At 42.0% G+C, this 22,761-nt stretch overlaps 3 protein-coding genes across 4 annotated transcripts in view; all 3 read right to left on the bottom strand.

The window, feature by feature from the left end:
* mgat4a (alpha-1,3-mannosyl-glycoprotein 4-beta-N-acetylglucosaminyltransferase A) overlaps positions 1-8,320 on the bottom strand; it is a 27,354-nt gene extending 19,034 nt beyond the window's left edge. The window contains exon 1 of the mRNA XM_035676447.1: positions 7,731-8,320. Within this exon, the coding sequence (XP_035532340.1) occupies positions 7,731-7,824 (94 nt within the window). The 5' untranslated portion in view covers positions 7,825-8,320. The remainder of the gene's footprint in view (positions 1-7,730) is intronic.
* A 762-nt stretch (positions 8,321-9,082) lies between these two features.
* On the bottom strand, positions 9,083-12,220 carry creg2 (cellular repressor of E1A-stimulated genes 2). Its single transcript, XM_035677017.1, has 4 exons — positions 11,722-12,220; positions 10,484-10,653; positions 9,994-10,107; positions 9,083-9,904 (listed from the first exon to the last, which is right to left on the bottom strand). Exons 1-4 carry the CDS (start codon positions 12,148-12,150, stop codon positions 9,763-9,765), a joined length of 855 nt encoding a protein of 284 aa, XP_035532910.1. The 5' UTR covers positions 12,151-12,220; the 3' UTR covers positions 9,083-9,762.
* Positions 12,221-13,883: 1,663 nt separating this feature from the next.
* Positions 13,884-22,285, bottom strand: cracdla (cracd like a). 2 transcript variants are annotated; one of them, XM_035675919.1, is made up of 10 exons: positions 22,087-22,285; positions 20,793-20,861; positions 20,367-20,496; positions 20,129-20,264; positions 19,879-20,040; positions 17,697-17,933; positions 16,471-17,617; positions 15,223-16,202; positions 14,435-14,555; positions 13,884-14,335 (listed from the first exon to the last, which is right to left on the bottom strand). In XM_035675919.1, the coding sequence occupies exons 2-10, from the start codon at positions 20,839-20,841 to the stop codon at positions 14,151-14,153; spliced, it is 3,147 nt and encodes a 1,048-aa protein (XP_035531812.1). In that variant the 5' UTR covers positions 20,842-20,861; positions 22,087-22,285; the 3' UTR covers positions 13,884-14,150. The 2 variants fall into 2 exon arrangements, with proteins under 2 accessions (XP_035531812.1, XP_035531813.1); XM_035675920.1 differs by lacking the exon at positions 22,087-22,285 and having other exon boundaries at positions 20,793-22,058.
* Positions 22,286-22,761: the final 476 nt, after the last annotated feature.

Raw genomic sequence — 22,761 nt, forward strand, 5'->3', positions numbered from 1 at the left:
TTTTTGAACATCCCATTTGAGAGGACGAGGAGGATCTTTAGTGCTGAGACACTTTACAGAAATCCAACCCTGAACTCAGACTGACAGAGTTTTATCAGTCGATCCATTAGCTCATCAAAAGCCCTCACAGTGATCTTGTCCTTGACCTCCCCCGCTCCTGCTGATGCATGCTGCTGACTGCAGGTTCATGAGTGCTGATAAGGGACTTGTGTATTTTATGTTGCATGAGTGAAAGAGTTCCAGTAGATAATATGCAGATGTCCTTGCTGACGTTTAATTTTCACTTCTATAAACAGTTAACTACCCAGTTTAACTCATCACTAATAATGTCAAAACAAATGAATAGGACATTTACTGCACTGAAAAAAAATTATTTTACAGTTTGTCAACTAAATTATGTATGTTAAGGTCTCTTCTTCATCATCATTTTAAAATATTGTAGATAAATGCCATTTTTCAGTTCTTGAGAAAAAGTGGTGATTCATTTTCCTTGAAATACAAACTCGGCTAATAGTTTTGACTGGAAGTACAGATGATTCAGTACCAGCTGTTCAGAGGAAATCATCTTTAAAAAGGATCAGTTAACTCAAATGACCAAAGAAAAAAGAAAAATTCCACTCTGAGCATGAACTGGGTTGAGCTTTGTGATTTCTGCAGCCATCCAGCACAGTAATCCACAGACCCAGTCATCGACAGATCTCACTGGACTACTTTCTACAGAAACAACAGTCCCCTTGACAACAGGTCTCTGTTAGGATCATAATGAACTGATCTGAGAAACTAATAACAATGTGTCTTTTCAGAAACAATGTGAGTTTTAGTCTGTCACATAACTCCCTGTAAAATGTTTTTTTGTTTGTTTTTTCCCCATTTCAAACACATACCTAGTAATGTATGTCATGTGACTTTACAGCCTGAGTTACCTGAGACAGTGCTGGGCTATTTACTGGAAGAACCAGTTTAATTTCCTGTATGATGAGTTTTTCAAATACCACCATACCGTTGTATAGCTGAAACAACGGCTGTAACTGAGTATTTAAGTCAGTTTATAGTGTTTATACAAGTTGTTAACTATAAGTTGTTGACATATCTTTTTGTAAGTTGTTTTTTCTATGTTGCAGTTTGCACAATAAAAGTGACAGGCCTTCTTATTCTTTCATATATTGTATCACTTTTTGTGGGGCCAAGAAATCCCTATAGTAATCAAAGTCTTCATGATAATAAAATGTCTATATATTCAACGTACCACAGAGAGTACAACAGGCCACTACAAACCTACATGAAGCCCAATAATGCAAAAAAAAAAAAAAAACATTTTGTGCTATAAAACTGTCAGAATCTTAAAAAATACTGTGATACAAATGTTTACAAAGTGTCCAGAACCAATCTGAGGAATCCAATATTTATAGAAAATTCTGTTTTCTTGATAATTTTGAACATTTTCTTCGTATTTAGTAACACACACTTTGATTTTCTAGTCTAAAGAGGCAGTTATTAGGTGTTATTAGCCAAAATGATCATCTTGAGTTGTTCCTCCTGTAAAGGCACCCCATTTAAACTGGGAACTTTAATTCCTTTTATAAAAAGAAAAATGTTTTTCCTAATTTCAATGTCAGCAGACTGTCCCTGTGTACTAACAGAAAACCAATTTACCTCCAAAGCACTTCAACTTTTAATCACTTTAAACTGTGAAATCTGCAGCCTTAACAAATGTAACGCTCCTCAAACTGGCTGAAAAGATGCCACGTCATTGAGCCTTTTCTCATGGACTTGCAGCAGCTTTCAGCGGACTCCACCTTCCAGACACAGGAATACGATGCATGCTAAACATGTCCACATTCATTATACATGTACGAAGAGCCTCAAGTGGTGCACCTGCAAGCCACTTGGTTCTACACTGCAGCTGCAACACGAAGCATTTAACCAGGCTGTTATCTCTTAAGTAGGGCAGATGGTGCAAAACAAACCGGAGATAATAAAATACTAATTAAAAAAAAGAAAGAGGAACATTTCACCAGTCAGATGAATAATCATACAGCACTGTGACTCATATCCATCCGACAAACAGATCAAATCAATGTTTTACGTGATACTAGTACAAGTTGCACCTTTCTTGGTTAACACTCTCTCCAGGTATACATCATGCATCACTTCTCTTCACACAGAAAAAAACAAGCACACCAACACACATAAATAATACTGCACACGCACAGAGTAGTAGTATTGATTTTTGGTGGTATTTCCCTGAAGAGAAGTGCAAGTCGATCCATGAGTAGGCGAGCGATCCTCCCTGAACGGCTCCATGTAGTTTGCAGAAAGGAAAACGTGCACAAATGTATACCGCTCTGTCCCTTTTCTCTTTGTGAGACACCACGACCCTTTCACAAGTTAAGTGAAACCGTCGTCGGGTCAAAAAAATAAAGTATTATCACAAGAGGCCAGACAAACATTTGCCCCGTTGGAAACTTTCCAAGGCAGATTCCTAATTTTGCTTCCTCACCATGGGCTCATTGTGTGTACTGACCTCCACCCACTCTTCTTCCTTTACTGTGCTGCAACTCACGATAAGCTACTGCAGCCTGCTGGGTCTCGTTGTGGCAGAGCGTGTTGTCTGACAGCACTGAGCTGAGAGCGTGGCCCCGCTCTGCTTCCACTCCTCTAGCTCCACTTGGCTCCTGTAATGTCACTATCTGCCAGGGCAATCACTCTTTTTGGAAAAACTCCACTTTCAGGGATGTCACCAATCAATTATTTAATGATATCCAGTGGGATCCAGAGTCCAGTACGAACACTCATTTTAGAGCTGGAACACTTTTTTTCTGTCAATCAGCTAATTGGTAAATCAACTAATAAATTCAGTCCTTTTTTATAGCGACATTTACAGTTTCCACCTTCTCAAATGTGAGGATTTGTTACTTTTTCTTGTTAATATGATAGAAAACAGAACATCTTTGAGTTTTGCACTGCTGGTTGGAAAAAAACATGAGAAACCTGAAAATGTCACCTTGGGCTCTGGGTAATTATAATGAGCATTTACACTATATTCTGTCATTTTATACGCAAAACAGTAATACACTAATAAAGAAAATAGTCAACATATAAACAATGAAAACCATTTGAATTTGAAGGCCTTACTATTTTCTGTCATAATTTACCAAAAACCTGTTTACTTTAATTCAGCTGACAGTTCATTTTTAAACAAATATGTGGTACGACAAAGTGACTTGATGTGGTAATCTGAAATTATAAACTTATCTTAATCTGCCCTTAAACTGAAATATACTGTCCCCAGCTGAGTGTCATCTCCCCATTTCAGTGAGGGTCTGTATGGAGTTTGTGCAAAGTATGCAACACCCACGCAGACAAAACGAGTATAGTACTTAGAGAAACTGTGTGCCACCGATTAATAAACAGTTGAGTCCAGCAATCGTCTCTTCTCCCTAACACGAGGAGAAAATCTGTGCCGTCTGGAATGTTTTTCCCCGACGCAGAGAAAGAACATGAATGAATGAACAGCAGTGTGAGACACAGGAAGTGAGCAGAGGCACGAGGAGGGAAACAACGATGAATGTTAAATGACAAACAGCTGAAGACGCCTGTTCCTGTTTAGACAGAATAAGAGCTGGGAATGTGTGTAGTGTTCAAAACCCAGACGAAGGAACGAACCTCACCGTCTCTCTGCCTCGTCGGCACTTTCCTCCATTCTCTCCATCGTTCAGCCCTCCTCAGGCTCTTCTCATCCACTCCCTCTCTACTCTTCCTCCTTCCAGGCCACTTAGGATTAGTCTGGCAGACTGCCCCCCCTCACATATAACACATATAACCAGACACTAGAAATGAGAAAACACAGTGTGTGAGCCATATTCTCTCCCATTGAACGGATAAACCGTGTAACTGGACTACCAGCCTCCATATCTGCTCATTTACCTCCTTCACTGCAATCACTGGTGCTATTTTGGGCCCATTGTGTTTGATGTGATGATAGAAGCAAAGCAGGCCTTTAAAAACAGAGGAAGGGGGATTAATACGACCAAGGAAGGCAAGGAGGAAGTCACATTTACAGAAAGGAAGAGTTTATGTGCTTGCTAACCTCTTATCTCAAAAGATCTGCTCCAACCGTAAACACTTTCGAGTTGCCTCAAACTAAGGCTGTAAATCAGAGAAAGAAACGAATATAATGCAGTAAAAACAAACAATCCTCTGTACTATTTACTGTACATTACGGATCCACCCTGTATTCTCCTGCTACCCATAAACCATCGGCTGCCATTCACTACAGCGGTATCTGATTTAATCAACAAAACCTGTGTTTTCATTTCACTGCGATCAAAGTTGTCGAGACACATCCTTAGTAACGTTTGAAGTGAACGACTTTGCTTTAAAAGTTCTTCTATATATATTTTAATAGTTGAGTGACTGTTTTTAATTAGTGTCTGTGCGTGTGATGACTGCTGGTGTGACCGACACGTGCGGTTATGATATTGTATAAATATAATTTGTTTCGCAAGTCTCTTTTGTAAAAACACGTTGATCTCAATGAGAAAACAAATCCTAGTAGGTGACTCTGACTCTGCCTGAAGGAGAAAGAAAACACATTTAAACAGCGAAGGTCATTTTAAAAACTGCAGCTTGTGGTGACATAATGTGGCGACGGCAGTATAGTGTTATTTTCTTCGCGCAAGGTTGAAAACAAACAAACAAACAAGGCGGCTGAAGCGTGTTTGCTGCGTCACCGTCAGGGTGCAGTTCTTGTAGATCGGGTAGTCTTTTTTTTAAGTTTGTTTGCCCTGTCGCTGTGAAAGGGTGATGTGATAAGACGTTACCTCTCTAATCTACCTTTCCCTGATACCCACTCATCAGGTGTAACTGTGCACCACAACAGAACATTTACACTCTACCATTATTGTATTGAAACGCAAACACGAGAAGACTTCAAGGGGGCAAAGCTCCGCTAAGCCTGAATGGCAACAGTCTGATTTTAAATGAGGTTCACCTTAAACCACTCGTCACACTTGTCACCAGCGTATATGATGACACTGAAATAAGAGCCATCAGCTTTACATCAACCTCAAACCTCAACATTATAACTCACATCCAGTCCTGCTAGTCATTGTTTGAGACACGACCACAGAGACACCAGAGACAGTCTCTCACCGGGGGACGGGGCAGACTCTGACAGAGAAGTACACACTCTGGAGAGTCGTTCAACAACGAGTGTTTGGACAGCTGACGGGCACCGCTCTCGTTCACAGCAGTCGAGTTACAGGAACAAGACAGGCTGTCGGAAGCAAAGGGTTAGGCAAAAATAAAAAATAAGAAAAACAAAAACCTTTGCCTCAGAATTCCCCTCCACCACAATAACAAAAACACAATAACTAAACCACAAACGGCGCCCTATAGACGACAAGAACAGAGACATAAAACATACCAATACAAATGTTTACGGTGTACTACCAGAACGGGTTTTTAATTTTTAATTTTCAGAATGACGTGTTGCCTGAAGTAGACTGTAAACACCCACGCTGGGCAGCATCAAGAGGAGCAGCCATCAATAACCACAGGGAGAAATGATACGAGACGTCAAAGAGGCTCAAAGAACAAGAAAACAAAGCTGTATTAAAACATCTCACGTTCAGACAAGAAACAGAACAAAGAGCAGTACACGGTAAAGGACACGAGTAAAGTTTGTAATGTGGTGGATACAGATAAACGCCTACACTTGAAGAACGGGTTTCATGCACCCTGAGATTAATATACTGAACATTACAGTATATGTTAGATATAATCAGCTTTAAGTGACTAAGTGTGTGTGTGAGTACACTGCATTATATTTATAAGACGTGCTTCGTGTCTACATCTTACTTACTCCATCATGTGCTCCACAGCTCGGGCACATCAGTGTTACATTTGATCTCGGTTACAAGAAAGAAAGAAAAACAGCCCCGCCTTGTGAGTTTATTGTATAAATCAATACTCTAGCTTTCACTACGAGGCCAAAAAGGGACTGCGTGCCCCCTTTTTCCCCCCAGAACACGAACATTTGACACATTTTGTCGTCCAAACTGTAAATTAACCTTCGATTAAACAGCTTGCTATCTCCAATAGTACGTTGTTCAGTGCAGCCTGGTTGAAGAGGAGCAAACAGTCAAAACATAAACAAATGAGGAGAACTACTTCCACAGGCAGCATGTGGGAAAGAGGTGCTGCAAATAAACAAAACACAAACAAATGAAGAAGTCCCCGGTCCGTCGACCCGGCAGCACCAAGCTCCAGCACTCATCGATGGTGTCGGAGAATTAACGTTTTCATCTCGTCACGTTGATTCTGCTTCAACCGGCAGAAAGTGATTGATTTTAGTTTTGACATCGTGTCTATGTGAACACTTGTGGCTGTTTGTATTTGTCGGCCCTTTACTAATTGCTAGGTTATGATATCCTGAGGGAACTTCTATTGTGTCTGTTAGTTGTTGTTGTTGTTGTTGCTGTTGTTGTTGCTGTATTTGTGCACATGTGTTGTTGAAGTGACAACACAGGCAGCATGCAAGAGAATAAAGATGTTTGTCTTAGGGATGTCCCAGTCAAGTGTTTTTTGGTCCTTTAATATTGTTTAATCTGATACTTATATATCTATATATATATATATATATATATATAGATAGATAGAGCTGAATGCTGGCATTAAGAGGAGGACGCAGCACACTAAAGAAAGGATCAGAGTTTTGTGCATGCTTGTTGCAAGTGTTGTGTATTTGACCGTGTCATCAGCTGTGTAGACAACTGTGAGGTACAGATAAACGTGTTTCCAACATACACACACTGCTAGCCAATGTATCATGATTGTATCTTGTTAAACTGAGATCAAACAGAAGGGTGTGCTCTTTTATATCCCTGTTTTGGACTGTATCAACAGGTGCAGCAGACAGGACAGAGGTCACTGACGCTTGACCTTTGCTTATCACACACTCTTTCATCAGGCGGGGGGCTGCTCTAATAGCGGCACTCACTGGACTCCATTTAAAGGAAAATATTTCATCCAGCTGATAAGCTGCACTGTAATTGCCAAACATGAACCCTCGGCTTGGAATTTATCTAAAGGCTGCAATTATTTACACTCTGCTGATAATAAACCCCCCCACCCCCAATGGACTGGGTTAACCCACAGCAAGTAAGCACCAGGCCCTTGCATACCAGTGAAACACAGACACACTTGTCTAATAATGGACTGTGTTTGTCTGGAAGGGGAAATGGCATTGAATGGTGTGAATGTGTGGTGCTTTACACTAACTGGGGGTATACTCAATTATCCCCAACTGGTTGAGCTTGGAGAGAAACAACAAAACAATGTGGAGACGAGCAATGAGCTGCGGGGGGGAGATAAGGACTGACTCCAGATCTGCCATGCTGTCACACTGTAAATAAAAGGCTTACAGTGGGAATAGTAAGGAAACAAAATACACAGGAGCTTAAAAAAACAACAACACAATAGGTATCACTGGTGTAAAGCACTTAGCACCCGGACAACGTTTGTAATGGTACGCTGCCTGTTGTACCGGACAGAAACGGGATGGGTCCGAAGTGAACGGGAACACCTGCTGTCCTACGACATGCTGCTGGACCCGCCAGCTCCTTATAACCGGGCCTTAAACTGTCGCCTCTTGCCTTCACACACACACACACACACATATATATATATACAGTGTGTGTGTGCAATGACAGAAGTGTGGAGCCTACCTTTGCCATTCTGCCACGCTGTGTACCAGGACAGGCTGAGGAACGACGTGAAGAAAATAATCGCAGTGGCCACAGTTCCATTTCTGAGCCTCATCTCATTTCAGCGGTGCCTCTCCTCGGCTGAGTGTCGGGGACCCCGGAGCTGCCGTCGCCTCCCTCCCTCCCTCTCTCGCTCTGCCTTCAGGGTGTTGAGGCGGGTGTAGGCGCAGGCATATGGAGGAGGGGGGGTGTCAAACGGTAAAAAAAAAAAAAAATAATAAACGCTCTAGTGAACCGGGCTGTGAACACGGACTTCTTCTAGGGAGGAGGGAGGGAGGGGGAGTGCTCGGACGTACCGTCAGTCTCGGTGCGTCTTTCCCTCGTCGTTGATCGGAGGCTTGTAACTAACGGACTCCTCCCGAACCGTCCAACGGCCACCAGTGACGAGTCAACTGCCTTCCGCGACGACACGTTTTACATGGTCGGTTGAGACCGAACGAGCGAGCTGCCGTTACGATCCATCGTAGACGTTGACGCCAGCCGTTAGCTACAAGTTACAAGTGGAATGCATTTGGAGTGTGTGACGGTTGGTCCTCTGGGATAGGCTGCTCGCGCTCTGACGGCGGCTCGGAGGCAACGCCTCAAATCACGTCGATTCCGCTTCAACTGGCAACAGATGAATTTAAAACAATAAAAGCGGCGTGTTGACAACTAACCAAGCGTCCCGTTACGGGTTTCCACTAAAAGCCTTTTTTTTTCTTCAATCATGGGACACGTAACATTGCTAGGCTTCTTCTATCTATCTATTAACGTGATGGCATCATGTCATACATGGATAACTTTTACGTTCATGTTCTGACTGCGTGACTTTCACGTGAGAGAGAGAGAGGAGAGCAGGGACTATTTTTATAGTATAGTAGCATATTAAGGGTGTCCATGTTTGTAAACGAATGGCTACAAGCTGATTTCAAACATACTTCAGTCGTTTATATTTTAGTAGCAGAGTCCCTCTTCCTTTTAATGTCACAGTGCGTACAGAGGGGTCTTCCGGTAACACATTTCAAAATAAAGCAAGGATACCTGTGGCGCAATACATAGCTGGAGCTAAGAAACATTTTATCAGATTAAATCTGTACCGACCCATGTCCCAGTCTGGACTCGAATTACTACAGGTTGAAATACCCAAAATTTATACTGAAAACTGTGTAGAGGTGGCAGCACCGTGTAATCACCAGAAGCCTGGAGGATTAGACTGACAGACTTGTTTTCCACCACAAGCAGCAGTAGCGACTCTTCTTTCTACAAGTACAATATGCGCCTCCTACTGGACATGAGCTCTACTGCATTCATGTAGATGTCAAGTGCCTGATCTGTCCAATCAAACGTTTTTAATTATACAGTCTGTGGTTTAAAACCAGTACCACTCCTTAAGAGATAATAAGAGCATGACCCTACCATTAGATAAGCCTTTAAACACAAAGAAACAGCTTCACATTTCAAAATAAAGTTTTACCTAACTCAGCGTTGGAGTCTGGTTGGCTGGATGTCAACTCATAGTTACTTTAGTTTATTCCCAGGGCTTAAATGCCAACTGAACACAACAAATTAACATATTCTTTAAAATATGCACAACAATTGTGTGCTAATATTCATTTATTTTTTCAATCAGCACACATATTTGAATGCAAACCCATAAAATGTTAAAATCAAAAATATTTATAAAGAATATACTAAATATCATAGAATTTTCTATGATAGCTGCAATGATTGTGACCATTAAATTTAACTAGCTTATTGACTTTAAATACATTCACAAACCAAACACAGGAACTGATTTTGTGTGGCAAGCCAAGTGGAGAAGCAAAAGAGGAAAAGTGAAGAATATTCACTTTCACAAGTTAAAATAGCAACAATGTTTGAAAAAGATTTTGAAAATATTCTTTGCACATTGCTGCTCTGGGAATTCTTGCTTCTTCTTATTAGAGTGTCATCTGTGGTGTAGACAGCTGAACTGATCTGTGTAGGCTGACATGATGCTGAGGAAGGGATATTCTCAGAAAGGCGTAGCTTTAAAGTAGTCCTCCAGTGGAATGAGTGACGTGCCTCCGACCCAGTCCTGCAGCCAGACCTGGATCAACTCCAGCTTCATGAAGAACCACTTGTGTCCCACTGGCCACTTTGCCATCACAGGATGTCTACAAACACACAACATATATGCCAAATATTGCTCTTTTCTCTCATTCATGTAATCATTCACCACTTCATCGATCATTAGCTCCGTTACCTTGAGAACATTGCTTCCTTTGCAAATGCAAGCTCCTCTGGGGCCACCTCCACCATCTTGCCTGTTAGTGTGAGTCGAGCACATCTTGGATCCTCTGGATCATACATCATTTGCCTTCAAACAGAGGAGACCCATGTTACCATTGCAGCACACACACACACATAGGTGTTCTAGCTTTTCTGAGCCTCTCAGTAACTTGCAGTCATTTAATTCTGTCAAGGTTGTATCACCAACCGGGCAAAGCTGGCATCTGCCCCAGGGCCCAAAAAGCTCCAGGCTTGCTGTGCGTCAACTGTTTTGTACTAATTGACATGTTGTTGAACGCAGCAAACCTTGGGGCAAGGTAATATTTTGGCAGAGAAAAACTGTACGTCTTGCCTCCAGTGTAGAAAGAACTGCGATTTAATGCAGTTATTTTTTTTCCTTGGGGCATTTTAGCAAATGAACCTGGCCATGAGTTCAGGGGAGTGTATTAAAAGTTGGGGCTTACCTGCAGAACTCTCCCTCAGCCTCTGAGAATGTAAGAGAAGCATAGGGACTACTTTTCAGGTCTGATACGGTGTTGTCCATCGGAGTCACATAAAAATAGACCACTCCCGTGCTGTTGTCCAGCGGTCCATCGCTGACTGAGAAGATGTTCCCAAAGGGGAGACCTTTGATCTGGGCAAAAAGTAGATCATTAGAAAAGCCGTCTTGTCTGAGAGAAAATTCAGTGATAAAATTGTAGCTTCAGAAGAGTCTGAATTGGTGTCAGTCTTTTCCAACTGTAATAACAAATTGGAAGATTCTGCATATGTGCCAATATCCCTAATTGCAAGACTGGAAAAGCTCAAAAATGAAAGCTGAGACCAGCCACAACAGAGACCATGAATATTTATGTTATTTTTGTGGTTCGGTTTAATCAATATCTGTAATCATTGGCAATTCTCCCCCTCTGCCAGAGAGACTGAGAGAATGAAATCCTGCCTGTCAATATTCTGCCACAAATAATATATATGTATAATAAAGTCCTGCATTCAAAATTCTACTACCATTAAAGTATTACCAGCAAAATGTACTTAACAAATCAAAAGTAATAGTACTCATTATGCAGAATGGTCTGCTTCAGAGTGTTAAATTATGGATTTTTTTGTTATCTGTCATAAGTACATTATAATTCACAGCATAGCTTTACACAACTCCAACCAAATCAGCCACATATACACATTACTGCCTTTGCTGTTTCTGTCCTTTTGCTGCCATGTAAAGTGCCCTGGAGTATCTTTTAAAGCACTATATAACGTGATGTATTATCATTATTATTATTATTATTACTGGAAACACCTGTATGGGTGTGCAAGGGTTTGAATCTATAGGAATGCACCATATTTTAGAATTTGACCACAAGTTTTGTATGTAAAATCAAAGTAACTAATTACTGTAGGCCTAGACAAAGGTAGTGGAGTAAAAAGCTGCACAAATGAGAATACTCAAAACAACAAAATACCTCAAGATAGTACTTAAGTGCAGAACTTAAATGTACTTACTGTCTGTTACCTATTTTAGAGTATTTCTAAAAGCTCTACTACAGCCATGACTCTACTAATGTCCTGTCAGTGTTTGTTATTAGAAGATGGTTAAGCTTGTTGCTTGGCCAGTCCTGTTTTAAATGAATGCAGAGTATTGACCCAGTAATTAGGAGGTCTCTACAGTGTGGGACCACTTCCCCCCCGTGTGTGTGTGTGTTACCTTGTCTTGAGTTGAAATGGTGGCCAGATGTCCCCAGTCACTGTAATGCGCTATGTATCTGGCAGTCCTGGCGGTCTCCTGGTGAGGAGGAGGAGGAGGAGGAGGACTGCTGCTGGCGGACTTCTTCACCTTCTCCAACCGATATGAAAACAGGCGAGAGGAAAGCTGCGCCACATCGTCGCTCTCTGGTTTGACTAGCTCCCCGGGGCTCTCCACGCTGTCTCCGAGGACGTTGGAGGACGGGTAAGCCTGCTTCCACAGCCCCGCACTGTCCACCAGCAACGCCGGGGCGACCTCCTCGGACAGGTCCGCGTCCTCCACCACATCGTTGGAGGAGACGACCCAGGAGACCGAGCTCCTCAGGGTGTAGCTTTCACACAGGAACAGGACGCTGGCAAACACTGCCAGGGGAAAATAGCGGGCCCTCATATCATTGAGCTCGGACAATGGCCGCCCTTCATCCACTCTCTTGTTTACAACCTCACGTGGATGTGTTTTTCGTAACACGAGGAGATTTTGCAATAGAGAGCAGGCTTACAGCGACCCCTACTGACAGAGCAGATAATATATATACTTAGAATAATAGAGCAAGTTGAACTACTTTACACTGAATTATATGTCTTTAGTACATTTAGGTACAACGTTGAGGTACTGGTAAGTATATTTAAATATATACATATAATATACATATTTTATGCTTCTACCAACTAGATTTTAGAGCGAAATGTTCCCCTTTTTTTTTTCTTCACTAACATTTATTTCTCATCTATGTTTATTATATTCTGCAGATTAAGTTTTTACATACAAAACCTATGATGGTTAAACACTTTGCAAGATTAATCAGTGGTTCTTAACCAGAGGCTCAGGACACTCCAAGGGGTCCAAAGATTAATCTGAGGCGTTACATTAAGATCATTAAAACGAACAGTAAAAGACATATTACATATTACATTACATATTACATCATTTGCTCTGACTCACTTCTTTAGACATCTGGAAAAATGTATAAAACCTATTCACAGCTTACACCCCCACTATGAGAACCTAAGACAAAGGATGCAAAGTAATGATATATTTTAGGGGGTCACTTCCCAAAAAGGTTGTGAGCATTGGATTAAACTATCCAACAGTATTTAGAGTCATTAAACGATTTCCCACTTGAACAGCTATAATATTAACATGCAGGGCTTCTACTTGTAATGGGATATACTTATACCGCTTTTACTTCTGTGAGGGTCCTGAATACTTCCACCACTGGTGTACTTGAGGCAGTACTTTTGACTGAATTACAAAGATGTTTCTGTTATTTTGTCCACTTGAATTATATCACCAACAACAACAAAACTGCTGCCTCGAAAACAATCTGCCACAATCTCTGCCACATTGTTAACGGTTATTCAAATTCAGGGATTCGCAACAACGGTATTTACAGAACTGCTTCCTATATTACTGAGTGTGCTTTAATATATCCACAGTAATCTCAATGTAAAGGAAGGATTCAGAAAGGTTAATGCCTCTCATGTAGTTGCAGCATTGGGCCAAGTGTGTGATTATGCACCCAAACCATTAATTATTGGTAACATGTTCAGTACATGGTTTCAACCAGCTATATTCATGGTATGCAGTATAATCTACCATTTACTAGACAGGGTCCGGATCAGGGCCTGGAGGCCAAATTAGTAATCACCTGAATGTCCCACTGGTACATTACTGCTAAGTTTACCACACCCACAATATCCCCCAACTTCAAAATCAGTGATCAAGGTGAAACAATACATGTATGTTGTGCCACACTAGTGTATCCAGATCAGACTTCTTCTGGGCCTTCACTATAAACTGACAGACCTGTTAGTGTAGAGAGGTACGTGTCTGCGACTACAGACTCAGACATCCTCAGTCTTACCTCCGTCCTGACCCACACAGAAAGATTACAATTATATGTTAATCCACACTTACTCTTTATTGCCTCGCTAACACAATTAGTTAAAAATGTGTTTTAGTAAAAACATTTGTATTCATTTACTGAGTTTTAACAGATCATTTCTGAAGTTGAGGGAGTATAAAGTCAGTCACTGTATATTTAAATGTAGTCATTTAATATCTTCTCCTTAGATATCTTACAGTAAGGCACTTGACAAATGACACAAAAAGTTAACATTACAAAGTTTATTATTTAACATAAGCTATTAACAGCAGTGACATGCTGAATCACATAAAACATTATTCAGAAATATCATTTATCTTGATGTGCTTGTGGTGGAAAGGGATATAATGAACTTTTCAACATATAAACTCTCTCTCTCTGTCGCTCAGTATAACATTCAAACTTTACAATTAAATAAAATTCAATAACACATCGTCTGCAGGGCCCTTGTATGGGCTGTTTATGATGTGCCTGCAACAATATGTCTGTCTGTCTGTATTCCCACTCAGTCCATGGACTTATCACTCCAGGCCATTGACTTTCTTTTTGCCAGTTCCATCCATGATGGCTGGGCGTTGTCCGACATGGACTGCAAGGCTGATGGCATTGTGGGTGACGACGACGGCGGCACATTTTTCCGCAGCCATTTGTCCTCACGAGGCCTGTCTGGAACTCTGGTGGGACTTGACTCTGAAAGAAGATGCTATGTCATGGTGCTGCTCATGGAGATAATGATAAACAGTTTAGTATTTGTACAGTTGTAACTGTAATTAATGTGTGCCAACACACCTGCAGGTTTTACTATTTGTCTTCCCTCTGGTTTTGTGTCTTTGATTAGAGACGTGGTTTTGGCTGAGGCAGGGAATTCACCTGATGTCTGCGCCTCTGTTTGAGCTTTCCTCATTTCCACCTGAAGAAAACTGTGAGTTAGATCATCTGCTCAGGATAAGTGGACACTCTAAAGAAAATAGTGGTTAAAGAATAAATTAAATGAATTGTCAACAAATTCCATGAAAAGACCCAAACCAAAAGAGTTCATCCTGCACAAGAATTGTCTACGTAGCCAAAGCCTCATGTAGCTTAGTCCTCTGCACCATAAACCTCCATTGTTGTCCAGAAACTATTAAAAAGATATCAATGAGCCACCCAATTGCACTGGCTGACCTACTTCTTCATTAGGATGAACTTTGAGCTCTGTGGCTTATTTTGAGTCATTGTAAATACTCACTAGTACGCAGAAGTGGCTAAAATAGCCTCCACAAATGCACTATTTACTTTGGTTTGAGTAATGTGTGCTAAAAACTACAGTTCCCAGTTGTTTTAGGCAATTATTGATTATTATTGCAATGATCCATGAAGATATCAGTGACCTTGACTTTTAAGATTTATATCCCCAGAAGGAACAAACAGACTTGAGACTGAGTGCCTTAGACAGGGTGTGGAAGTCAGGAAGAACTGAGAAACTGACTATCACTCTTAGTTTTGAAGTTTTCATGTGATATGTCGACAGCCTTATCCTTTAATTGATTCACAGTCAAACACGGTATGAAAGACAGTTACAAAGAAGTACCACAAACCCCCTTGGCTCCAGGTGGAGTGGTCCACTCTGCCCGTTTCTCCAAAAAAGCTGCCTTCTCACTTACTGACCCAGCCCAAACTGCCCGTCTGCCTGATAGTGCTGCACCCTCTTTTTCCTGCACAGGGGCTTCTCTTTCCCCTATACCCAAAGCAGAAACTGGAGGATGAGCCGTCGCTGACGAGGTGGTAGAAACTGAAGTTAGAGCTGAAGTTGTGGATTTGAGCTGGCTGGCAGGGGGAGGACCTCGATTGCTCCCGAGGGGTTGCTGCTGACCCGAGGAAAGGTAAGATTGTGCAAGAGACTGTGTGACACTCCTTTGTCCAAACTGAGATGAGGTCTGTGTTTGTACAGAAGAGTGCAGGGGAGACTGGGTTGTCCATGTGTTGGTCTGTACAAACGCAGACTGAGTTGTGCCTGGGTGTGGCTGGGGTTCATTGCTTTGTTTTGATGTTTGTGGTTCTCGAGAGGTGTTTGACTGAACAGGAGGCGCAGCCGAAGTCTTCTGCTGCACTGCCACTAGGGATGGTTTGACAGTCTGTGCTTGACATCTGCTTTTCACTGTTTCTGCTTTGACTGCATCAGTTGATGTTTGGTTTGCAACCTCTATTGGTGTTGCAGTTTGTTGTATTTTTACAGTCTGTGTCTGTATTTGTGCCCCAGTCGTCGTCTCTGTCGGATTTATTGTCTGCACCTGTGCTTGTGGCCGGGCCGCTGCCTGCATGCCTGTAAAATCTCTGGGAAATCTACTAGTAAAAAGCTGTTGGAGGTTTCTGGTCTTTTCCATCGCCAAGCTCATCCAGGACACCTCAGATGAGGTAGTTTGCGGGGCTGGCTGGGGCTCATGAGGCGCTGCGAGAACAGCTTCAGCTTCTTTGGGGTTTGAAGAGGTTGTTTGGACTTCAGTTGGCATGATGGGAGGATCGACAGTAGATGGTGGGTTATGTTTAAGTGGAAGCGAGAAGCCAGATGGGGCTGGATCTAAGGAGACACAGTTAAGTTAGACACACTTGGCAGCTCTGTTAAAGTTAGTCTGTTAAAGTACAAAGGTCCCCTGAGAAAATCTTATCACTCCAGAACAATGTGATTATTTACTGTGGAATTTACAGCGTGCATCTGTTCAATGATTAACCCTATAGGCGACTGAAAAAAGATAGTGGCATAGTATGGCGTAAGAAAAGATATTGTTCTTTCTTCTTTTTAAATATTTTGTATATGGTGAAATCAATAACATTTCTCAGAGACTCACCTGTCAGTTGGAGGCCTCCAGCAGTGGATGGTGTACAAGAGATGTTTGTTGTTACTTTTTTACTTGTGTAGCTGGAATTATCGCTTATTTCCTGTCTTTTTTGTTTGTCACTTTGCTCCTCGCACACTGGCGGCTTTGAGTTATAGTTAGAAGAGGCATCAGACCGAGACCTCATCGACAGAGATGTAGAGCGCAGTTTAACACCAAACGCCGTCTTTCCTTCTTCCTCCGCGGCCTCCTGTGCTTCCTCCGCCTCTTCCACCACCTCCTGGCTGCCCTCCACCTCCGCCCTCTCGACAGTGCCTGTGTCCGCGGATGCATTTTTAGATGGTGTCACTGATTCCACCTCTTTAAGGTTGTCCCTCCTTTCCCGTGGTTGAACTGAGCTTTTGTGTGGAGCTCCGTCTTGTCTAAGTCTTCCCACAGCGAAGGGCACCCCTCTTGGCTGTACGTCTCTAAGTTCTGCCTTTTCCCTCATGCTTGAAAAGGGTTTCTCCTCTGTTCTGTGCCTGGCTTCATGCTGTTCCAGCACTCCCACAAAACTGCCTGATCTGGGTCTTTCTCCATCTGAGTTTTTGGCATTGTTGATGGAGAAATGGAAAGATCCAGATCCTGGGGCAGGTCTCTTTAGTCGTCTTGTGATTTCTGTCTCACCTTGAACCGTGGAGGAAGACCTGAGAGCCACCACTGAGCTGAAGGGAGCGGAGAGCTGGTTGGAGGAGCCATCAGTCATTTCAGCCTTGTTCAGAGTATTTCTCTTGTCATGGGACATTACTGGTATCTCAAAACCCAAGTCTCCTTTGTCCTTCAGTTCTGACGGTATAAAGGATGAGTGCGGCCGTTCACTGGACATTACATCGGCCGGTCTGTGAGGTTTAACTCTAAGTACATGGGAGGCTATAGAGGGCCCCCTTCCAGGGAGAGCTTGGTCCTGTTGGGAGGAAGTTAGGCTGGACGATTTGGATGCTGCCTCTGGTGTGATTAGTGCCACCTCTGGCGATTTTGAGGGAAGACACTGAGATGTAACAGGGATGACGGCGCCTCCTGTCTCTGTTTCCACCACCTCTTGAATACTAAGCTCTTCCTCTCTCGCAGACTCAGGGTGGTCGATGTTGTTTAGGGTGTTTAAGTGAGACCTAGAGTCAGTCTGAGAAAAAGATAGAAAGATGGTGAGGGAAGTGCATGATAATATATAAAGGTGAAATAAAATGAGTATGTTCACTCACGGTAGTAAGTCTCTTCTTGGTGCTGGCCCTCTGGTTTCTGGGCTTGACGGACATCCGGTGGCGGGCAGCAGAGGTATCCAGGCAAGGGGTGAACTGGGCTGGAGAGCCAAAGTCCAATGGAGGCTCCACAACGGAAGAATTGGAGGGGACATAAAGAGGCAAAGGATGGGATGGAGTTTCGGGTACAGATTTGGTATACGCAGGTTTGGTGATGGGCGAGAGTGGACGTGAGAATGCCTGAGATATAGTATGAAAAGAAAGAAATACAATAATATAACACTGCAGAGACAGGGTGGACATGAAGACACATAAAAAGACAATCACATTTTAAACAATGTTGTATTATTAGGACTTTTATTATTTGTGTTTATGCCCTATTATACGCTAAGCATCTCCAACATCTCTAACTTTAAGGGATATAGCTATTTTCTGTTTTTCTTAGAGTAAACAAATCCTTTGAAAATATCAAAACAACAATAAATCAGTCCCCCCAGGATGTGATTCCAACAATTAACATAAATTCAACAAATTATTGTAAATTCTGTGCGATCTTGAAATCAACTTTTCTGCAAATTTGACCAATTATTTTAGTTTCTTGTGAGTTTCACCAATTATAGCAAACCATACTCAAACTACTAGCAATTGTATTCTCACTGGAACAAGTTGCTTTAAAATGTTAATGAATTATACAAATAAATCACAGCTTTTATTATAATTTTCACTTTCTCTCACAGTTCCTTTTCAAAAAAGTACAACATGCATTGCAGTTTTTTAGAAAAGTTGCCTTGAAATCAAGCATTTTAGGCCACAACAATCCCCTAAAAAGCCTATGAAATCCTGGAGCGACTGATAAATTGATCCTACTAACAAGTATATCCTGTGTAGCCAAAGCTTGATATTGTTAATTCGTGTGTGCCATACACCTCCAACTATTAAAAACACATCAGTGAGGCACACTGTTGCACTGAGTGATGAGTTCCTTCATTACCAAGAACCTGGGTAATTTATTTTTAGTCAATCCCACATACACCCTCCTGCTTTCGTTAATACTCACTAGTGTCAGAAAATAGTCCTTAACAAATGCACTATTTACTATTTAGCCATGTTTGCTGAAAACTGCAGCGCCCAGCTGTTTAGAGAAGGCACAGTAACCTTCTTAAAAAAATATAAAATATATATTTGTGACCCATTTTTTTTAAATTCACGCCTGAAGTAGGAATAAATGAGCTTGGTGGGGGAGTGCAGCAGAAAGTTTAGGCAAGTCAGAAATTATTGACAGATGCACTAATGCATTATTGGTTTTGGTCTTTTCATGGGATTTGTTGACAAAAAGAAAAATATTTAACACCATCAGCTTTATCGTTTATCCATTACCGTAAACTAAACCAAATGCCAGTTCCAATCTCAGGATTTGAAGAATGTCCACAATTTAGAGGAATTCGACCTACAGATACTTAAAACATACATGGACATATTCACACAAGTACTGGACTGCATTGCTAAGCAGGCACAGGCAAGATGTTAGCATGAATGTCACTGCACACTGAGAGGATGCTACTTGTTCCTTCTCTTCACTGCTTGGAAGCACAAAGAGGGACAGAAAGAGACTGAACAAACTGGTCAGGAGGGCTAGTTCTGTCTTGAACTGCCCTCTAGACTCAGTAGAGGAGGTGGGTGAAATTGTGGGGTCCCTGAGCAGCTCCTTCAGCAACAGACTGCTGCACACACAGTGGACGAGGTGCAATTATTTACTTTTACAACATGCTACTACCTCCTTCTGTAACCTGTGCAATATTCTATTTGAACTTATATCACATCTGTATAAAATACTGTATATAGTGTACATACAACCATTTTCTTGATATCTATATGTTATTTAATGTGTATTTCTTTTTTCCTGTTGATGTTATATCTGGAGCTGCTGTAACAAGTGAATTTTGGGATGAGTGTGGGATCAATAAAGTCTATCTTATCTTATCTTTCACTTCCTTTCGCTGCCAACCTGAAAGGGCTCTGGCTCCTGGTGACAGTGTAATGTTTGGATGGAGTTGAGCCAAAATGGTTGGTGAAAGCTAGTTTATTGAGGCTATGTGTCTACCCTCAAATACTCCTGAACTGAACTTCAGCTGAGCAAATAAGCAGATAACTGACAACACATCACTGAGGAGGGGTAATAAAACACCTTGCTGAGGGCTCCCTGGGTTGTGACGTCACCCCCTGAGATCTCAGCTGGGCTATGGGGAAGACCGTCGTCCTCTGAGCGGCTGTCCAGATCCTCTGGTTTTCGGATAGGCAGAACCAATGGTGGTGGCCCCAAATGCATCTTCTGCTGCTGAAGCTTCATCTATAATAGCAGAGCACACATATTTTTAAAAGAACTACATTTGTAAAAGCTCAGATACCAACAAAATGTCTAGAATAAAAGTCTGTACCTGCAGAGCTTTGATCTTGCTGTGAACATTCTCCTGAGATAAGACCCTGGCTGGTTCAGCGTCTGTCAGGACTTGATCATCCAGAAAGATGCTCTCATGGGACAAGGCCCGTGATCCCATCATCCCCTGGGAGCATCTGTTGTAGCAGGAGGGGGGAAAACAGAAAAGAGTTGAAGGCATAGACTAGAAATCAATATGGAGCTGTAAATCAAACATTTACTATCACGTAGACACTCACGCCAAATCTTCCTCTGATCCGAGTCCCTTTCCCGCTGTAATGTCACTGGCTGACTGGCTGAGTTTGGCAGCTCTCTTAGTCCTCCCGAAGAGACGAGTTTTCAAAGACTTGAGCTTGGACTTTTTACGTCCTAACAGAAATTGAGATGGAGATGGATCCAGGTCACAGCAGCTCACACACACATACACATGCACAGAACTCAGACTCCTCTCTACACCCTAGATTTCCTCTGATCTTTGCTAATTGTTACATCAGCACCATATGTCAACTCGTATTGTAGATCATGATCTATCATTGACATAAATGGTCCTTGACGTGCGTTAGTCACGTTTTTCAATGTTATGCTGAAGTGCAAAGTCCTTGATTGTGATAGCTCATTTTTGTCAGACTTGCTTTCTCTTCACCATAATACTCAGATAATCTCACCTGGAATGTCCTCAGTGCTTTCTTCTGTATCTCCATGGAAAGACTCCATCGGTCTGATCCCTGAATGAACTGCAGAACAGACGTGAATGAGAAGCAACTGTGAAAGGCATACACTTCAGCTGGTGTCACATGCAGGAGGGCATCTAACCAGGTGTAATCACGCCAGTGGTATGTTCTCTTTTCTTTGCGCTCGTTTGATAGTCTAAAGATGTAACACTGGACTTGAGGTTCAAAGGTTTATTGGCTTTATCAGGAATGGTGCAAACTTTTACTGAAGCTAGGCAGGGCATGTTGAGGAAGCTTTGTCGTCATGATCAACAAAATATAATCAAAGAAGGTTTTAAAAAAGGACTATAGTAGAAACACATTAATGCAGTGTCATCAAGACAAAATATAGCATGTAGGTTGCAGAGGTGGTATTAGGATTTCTAATATTACATTGCACTGGTAGGAGTATCCATAAATATCACACTGTCATAAAGCAGTGCAGCCTGCATAACGTATCATATTTTGTGAACAAAGCAAAAGCTAAAATCTTGCTCTCAGGCAGCTTTACTTATGCAACACTTGACTGACAAACATCCAGATTGGGTTGATGTGTTACTGGATGTAAGACTCGGTGCATGGGGCTTGTTTTACAGACTTTATTTTATACCCTGCCCTGCAGCTAGTGTTCTGTTTGGGATAGGCATACACCATTTTCTGTGAATCATACAGCTTTCCCTGTGTAGCCAAGGAACAACAGAGCGTGATTCTGTACATAATGGGTGCCTGATAAGACAAGATGTGTCAGGTTATGGATAAACATGCAAAGTCCACACTGCACCCCTCATATCACCAAGCCTGCTCTCAGAACACAAGCACACCCTATTGAAAATTATATAAGCTTATGAATAACCTGGGACAGAACAAAGTCGCCATATTTGCACAACATTTGAACCTCTTACCCTACAAATACATTTCAACTTGTGTGTGGCTTTACTACAACAGCCCTGAATGAAACTGAAGTGCTCATGAATCAGGCCGTACCTCAGAGTTTTGTCATCTAGTGAGCCAAGCTATAGCCCGAACAGAAACAGAGGATAATCCTGTGGATTATTGACATTGTGCAGAGATCCTTGTAAGATTTCACAACACCATAATCCACAACAACGGCTTAATCACAAACTTCCCCTGGCAGTGCAGCACAAAATTCACCTGACATTCACAGAGAAAGTACTTGTCCTTATTAATGTGAAAACCTGTTAAAACACACACACACACACCATTTAGTGCAAAAAAGGAGTGAATTTACCCAACGTCTAACAGCAGCACTTCTGCTTCTCTTCCTCCTTTTTGTCCTCCTCTCTACGCCGAGTTGTCTTGTCTCGGCTGTGCCACTGTCCTAATGTTTAAACCTCAGGCTTGCGTCGTCCACATCTGCAGACGGAGGGGATGCAGAGGGAAGGGAGTGAGGGAAGTGGAAGGAGAGAAAAAAAAAAACAGGCAGGGAGAAAGAAAGAGAGAGAGCGAGAGAGAAGGACACTCATGCAGGTAATGCACAAAAGAAAAGAGGACAGAGGAGAGAGGGAGAGAGAGATATACTCTATTACATTAGTGGCACACTGTGGCCCTCTGCGCTAAGCTCCTTATAAAACGCTAACCTGATTTTAGGCCCAGAAATGAGAGTAGAGGGAAAAAAATAAAGCTCCAGTTGGAAAGAGGACAGGCATACAGGAATTATGGCTCATAGAACTGTTTACACATTACACCGGGTTGCTTGTACCCGGACGATCACAGAGGGAAGTCTATGTATGTGTGCGTGTGTTAGAAAGTTAAAAATTAAAGAAAAACACCAACCAGGAATTAGCTTTCTCACAGCCCTCGTGAGATCCAGAGTCCAAATCCAAATGCACCAGACACTTTTTATAACATTTACATTAACAGTTACACAGAGATGTGTGATTTTATAAATACATACATTTTTGCA

The sequence above is a fragment of the Morone saxatilis genome, unplaced genomic scaffold (genome assembly GCF_004916995.1).
Source record: "Morone saxatilis isolate NCDOM2014 unplaced genomic scaffold, NCSU_SB_2.0 Contig5, whole genome shotgun sequence".
In the NCBI taxonomy this organism is placed as follows: domain Eukaryota; kingdom Metazoa; phylum Chordata; class Actinopteri; family Moronidae; genus Morone; species Morone saxatilis.